This window comes from Arachis ipaensis, chromosome B03, assembly GCF_000816755.2.
Source record: "Arachis ipaensis cultivar K30076 chromosome B03, Araip1.1, whole genome shotgun sequence".
Lineage (NCBI taxonomy): Eukaryota > Viridiplantae > Streptophyta > Magnoliopsida > Fabales > Fabaceae > Arachis > Arachis ipaensis.
In genome coordinates, this window is record NC_029787.2 from 127,066,533 (window position 1) to 127,071,415 (window position 4,883).

General features: G+C 42.1%; 2 protein-coding genes across 2 annotated transcripts; both read right to left on the bottom strand.

Annotated features, from left to right (window-relative positions):
• On the bottom strand, nucleotides 1,239–2,268 carry LOC107633958. Its single transcript, XM_016337545.1, has 2 exons — nucleotides 1,518–2,268; nucleotides 1,239–1,399 (listed from the first exon to the last, which is right to left on the bottom strand). Exons 1-2 carry the CDS (start codon nucleotides 2,266–2,268, stop codon nucleotides 1,239–1,241), a joined length of 912 nt encoding a protein of 303 aa, XP_016193031.1.
• Nucleotides 2,512–3,522, bottom strand: LOC107633957. The gene has a single exon (XM_016337544.1). It carries the CDS (start codon nucleotides 3,520–3,522, stop codon nucleotides 2,512–2,514), a length of 1,011 nt encoding a protein of 336 aa, XP_016193030.1.

Consider the following 4,883-nt stretch of genomic DNA (forward strand, 5'->3'; position numbering starts at 1 on the left):
AGCTTAGATAATATGTCCGCTCTAATGTTCTTCTCTCTATGCACATGCGATATGATGAATTTATCAAATTTTGAAATAAGATCCTTTGCTATGAGCCAATATCTCTCTAACAAAGGATCTTTTACCTGGAAATCTCCTTTTATTTGTTGAATCACTAAGAGGGAGTCACAATGTACTATTAGGTTCTGCACTTGGCAGTTGAGGGTGAGCTTGAGTCCTGCTATGAGCGCCTCGTATTCGGCCTGATTATTGCTTGCCGAGAAGTTAAATTGGAGAGATTGCTCGACCATTACTATGTCTCCCTCCTTTAATACTATCCTGGCCCCACTTCCTTCTCGGTTTGACGCGTCGTCTACCTGTAACTCCCAAATCTGCTCGTAGTGGTGCTCGTCAGGTGTGAGTTCGGAGACGAAGTCTGCTAGGGTCTGTGACTTCAGGACCGGCCTTGATTGAAATTGAATATCGAACTCAGAAAGTTTGATAGACCACTTGGTCAATCGTCCTGCCAGTTCTGGCTTTATTAATATATGCCTTAATGGTTGGTTCATCCTTACAATTATTGTGTGGCTCTGGAAATAGTGTCTGAGTCTCCTTGCTGTTGTTACTAATGTTAAGGCCAGCTGTTCTATTCTGGGATATCTTCTCTCTGTTGATTGCATGACTTTGCTGACGAAGTATACTGGCTTTTGTGTTTTTCCTGCCTCAGTAACAAGGGCCGAGCTTATAGAATAATTGGAAACAGATAAATATAAATATAAAGGTTTACCGACTTCCAGGCTTTGTAGTACTGGTGGTGATGACAGGATGGCCTTAAGTTCGGCGAACGCTGTCTCGTATTCCTTTGTCCACTCGAACTTTTTACTTTTTGATATCGTCTGAAAGAAGTGATATGATCGGTTTGATACTGCTGGCAAGAATCGTGACAGGGCGGCCACTCTCCTTGCCAGTTGTTGTACTTCCTTGATTGTTTTAGGACTTGCCATGTTAAGTATTGCCTCACATTTTTTAGGGTTCGCTTCTATTCCCCACGAAGTCAACATGAAACCGAGGAACTTGCCTCCCTGTACCCCGAAAGCGCATTTCTCTGGATTGAGCCTCATATTATATGCTCGGATCTGATTGAATACTTCTTTGAGGTCATCGCAGTGTGATCTTTTTGGTGTGTTCTTGGCAACCATATCATCCACATAGATTTCCATGTTCCGACCTATCTGTTGGTGGAATACCTTGTCCATTAGTCACTGATATGTTGCCCTTGCATTCTTTAGACCAAATGGCATCACTCTATAACAAAAATTCCCATGTTCAGTTATAAAAGCTGTCTTGCTCTGGTCTTCTGGATGCATAAGGATCTGGTTGTAACCAGAATATGCATCCATGAAGCTTAAGCTTTTGAAACCTGATGCATTATCTACTAGTTTGTCAATACACGGCAGTAGGTAGGCATCTTTTGGGCATGCCTTGTTGAGATTTGTAATGTGTGCTCACATGTGCCATTTACCTGAATTTTTTCTTACCATTACCACGTTTGAGAGCCACGTGGTGAAGCGGATCTCTTTGATGAAGTCGGCACAGCTTCTTGGCTTCCTCTAGAGCTGCCTTTGCCTTTTCCGCCCCGAGGTTCCTTTTCTTTTGAGCTATAGGTCGGATCATTCTGTCGATGGCGAGCTTGTGGCAAATGACATTTGGGTCTATTCCTGACATATCTGCCGAGGTCCAGGAAAACAGATCGGTATTGTCTTGTAGTACCTTTATGAGCTCCAATTGTTCTTGTCCTTGGAGTGCTCGGCCGATGTAGGTGAATTGTCCTGGTTTTGATGTCAGGAGAACTTTCTGGAGCTCATCCGCTGGCTGGGGTCTTTCTTGGGTGTCCTCCCGAGGGTCAAGTTCTGCTAGAGACAGTACTTCATTCATGTTGTGGATTGCCTTGACCTCTTGTTGATACTTTTGTCTCGTGTCAGATCTTTTTAGGCTTGCATTGTAGCATTGCCGTGCTTGTTGGCAATCTGAGTGGAGTGTTGCTATCTTGCCGTCCTGTGCCTGAAACTTAACACATAAATATAAGGTCGACACTACTGCTCTGAACATGTTCAGAGCAGGTCTTCCAAGAATAATATTGTAAGGACTGGGGCATTCGACTATAAGATATTGTATATCAATGGCCCTTGATAATGGGGTGTCCCCCAGTGTCGTTTCTAACCATATATAACCTTGAATTGGGACCCTTTCTACTGAGAATCCTACCAGTTCTCCGGATAAGGGTTGCATGGCTTTTTCAAATAATTTCATTTTTTGAAAAGTAGACTAGAAAAGAACGTCTGCACTACTACTTGGGTCCAAAAGGACTTTTCTTATCAATAGTTCACCTATTTGGATGAAGATTACTACTGGATCGTCTAAGTTCGGGATGGTCGAAGATACGTCAGCCTGGCTGAAAGTGATTTCGAGATCGGTTGTATTCTTGTTGCTTCGTGGTGCCGCTCCTTCGATTGCCAGCATTGCTCGATAACTTCATTTGCGTGCCGCGTTTGTCTCGCCTCTCCCGGTGAATCCTCCGGATATGTAGTTTATGATTCCCTTTGGTGGATTAGGATTGGACCATTTATTGTCGTCCTTGTTCTCCGAGGTTCGTTGGCGCTCTTCTCGGTCTCGAGTGTTTTCCTTGTTTCTTCTTCCTTTGACATATTTGTCCAAGAGGCTTTGCCGAGCTAACCTTTCTAATAAGTCTTTGGCGATTACACATTCGTCTGTCATGTGCCCGTACTTCTGATGAAAAGTACAGTGTTTGCTTCTGTCTACAAATCGTTGATCCTGGTAACTTCCTGCTCGGGCTGGAGGTTTTATGATTTTGACATTGAGAATCTCTTTGATTATTTTTTTTCTCTTTGTTTTGAATCTGGTATAGTTGTCGAATTTTGGGGTGAGCTTGAACTGCTTCCTTGGTTCTTTATTGTTTAGAGATCTTATAGTCTTGTCTTCTTCTTTCCTAGGTTGTTTTCTTTCTGTTCTCTCAGCCTCATGGAGTTCTTCGATCTCCATTTGTTCAGCTACTCTTTCTCGGAATTCCTTCAGCGTCTTCGGTTTAGTCACTGCGATTGTCTCCCGGAACTTGCCGGGTCGAAGGCCGGCCTTGAGGGCGTGCAGGTGGACTGCTGGGTCTAGATCTGGTATTTTCATGGTTACTTCAGCAAATCGAGTCATGTATTCCTTTAAGCTTTCGTGGTGTCCTTGTCGGATGGTACCGAGGTAATCTAACCCGTGTACGTATATCCTTGAACCTGCAAAGTAGTCAATGAAGGATCTCGCCAACTCTTCAAACGAAGAGATCGAAGCTGCAGATAGTTTAGAAAACCAAAGTAGTGCAGCACCATCAAGATAAGTAGGAAAAGCTCGACAGAGTATAGGTTCATTGTTAGCGCCGTTAAAAAATATCATAGACTGGAATTTTTTAACATGAGCCCGGGAGTCACCAATCCCCTTATATGGCTCAAGAGAAGTGGGTAGCACAAAGTTTTTGGGCATCTAGAAGTTGGTGATCTCTCCGGAGAATGGGTTGTCCAAGGTCAGCTTCTCTTTCGGTGGGTTGAGACACAATGGATCGGTGTTGCCTTGAGCCGAGCCTTTGGAGTTTCCTTCCTCGTGTTTTTCAGCATTGTTGCGGATGGACAGTTCGGCTATCCTTCTGACCTCCGCCTGTAGTTCAGCAATTTGAGCTAAGAGCTCCGTTTGTGTGGGTTGATGAACTCCGTTGTCAGCCATGCCTGAGGATTGGAGATCCTGTTAAAGAAAAGAATAAAGAGCCAGATAAAGAAAGTAGTAGGGTTAGATAAATTTCCGAGCCCCACGGTGGGCGTCAAATGTTTCGTTCCAACTCGACCGAGGTATATAGCTCCTTCTCCGACTGCTCGACTTTGAGAAGAGCTATATGTCGTTCAAGGAGAGTGGTGGCAGACCTCGGTAAGGCGAAACACAGCGACGGGAGCACCTGCAAAAAGCACTACGACGCTCAAGTCAGAAGAGAGTATTAAGAAATTAATACGAATAAAAGAATGAAGGTGTGTTTTGTGACCTGACTTCTTCTAGGATTTTTTGGCTTGTTTATATAGATGAGTGGAGTGTCATACTTGCCTTATTAGTTTCGGTTTTCTTGGTTGAAGGGTGCGTGCCATTATTGATAATGGTCTGGTGTTAGTGCTTGATTTGTTTTGAATCTGTTTTCAAGGTTTGCATTGATATTTCCGCCTTATTTGGTCGGTTTTGGTTTTTGCCATGTTTTGGGGTACACGTCAATAAGCATAACTCCTTTTTCTTTATTTTGGTTAATCCAATCCAGTCTTTTTTTTTGTCTTGCAATCCACTCTTAAATTATATACTACAAACAGCATTTTAATAAGACTAAGGTTTTTTTGGCTAAACCCAAACATATTAGTCCTCTAACTCCGAGTTACTTTTTTTGAAATAACCCATCACAGTTTTTGCAATAAATTCTAACCATTGTTGCAAAAACATTACACACTTTAGTTACTGCAAAGATTAACCCAACGTTATAATCATAAACAGGTGTGTAAGCAACGACAGATGCTGTTCTGTGAGACCCAAGATCTGCTACAAAGTGGAGACTCAGCTTTCCCATGTTTTCTCACTCACCGCGTGTCATCTCTGCAGCCTGCACATGTGTCTTCAGCACCTAAAGAAAGGAGAAGTCTTAAACATAGTAGAATCTCCCTTGTTTTAAAGCTAGATTATTTCAGGACAATAAATATTGATACGTTCCGAAAAAAATAAAAAATGCAATGCTATTTAAATTTTAAAGTATATATTTTAAATTTTAAATTCTAAATTTTGAATTATAAAATTTAACTTCTAAAATTAAAAATGTTAAC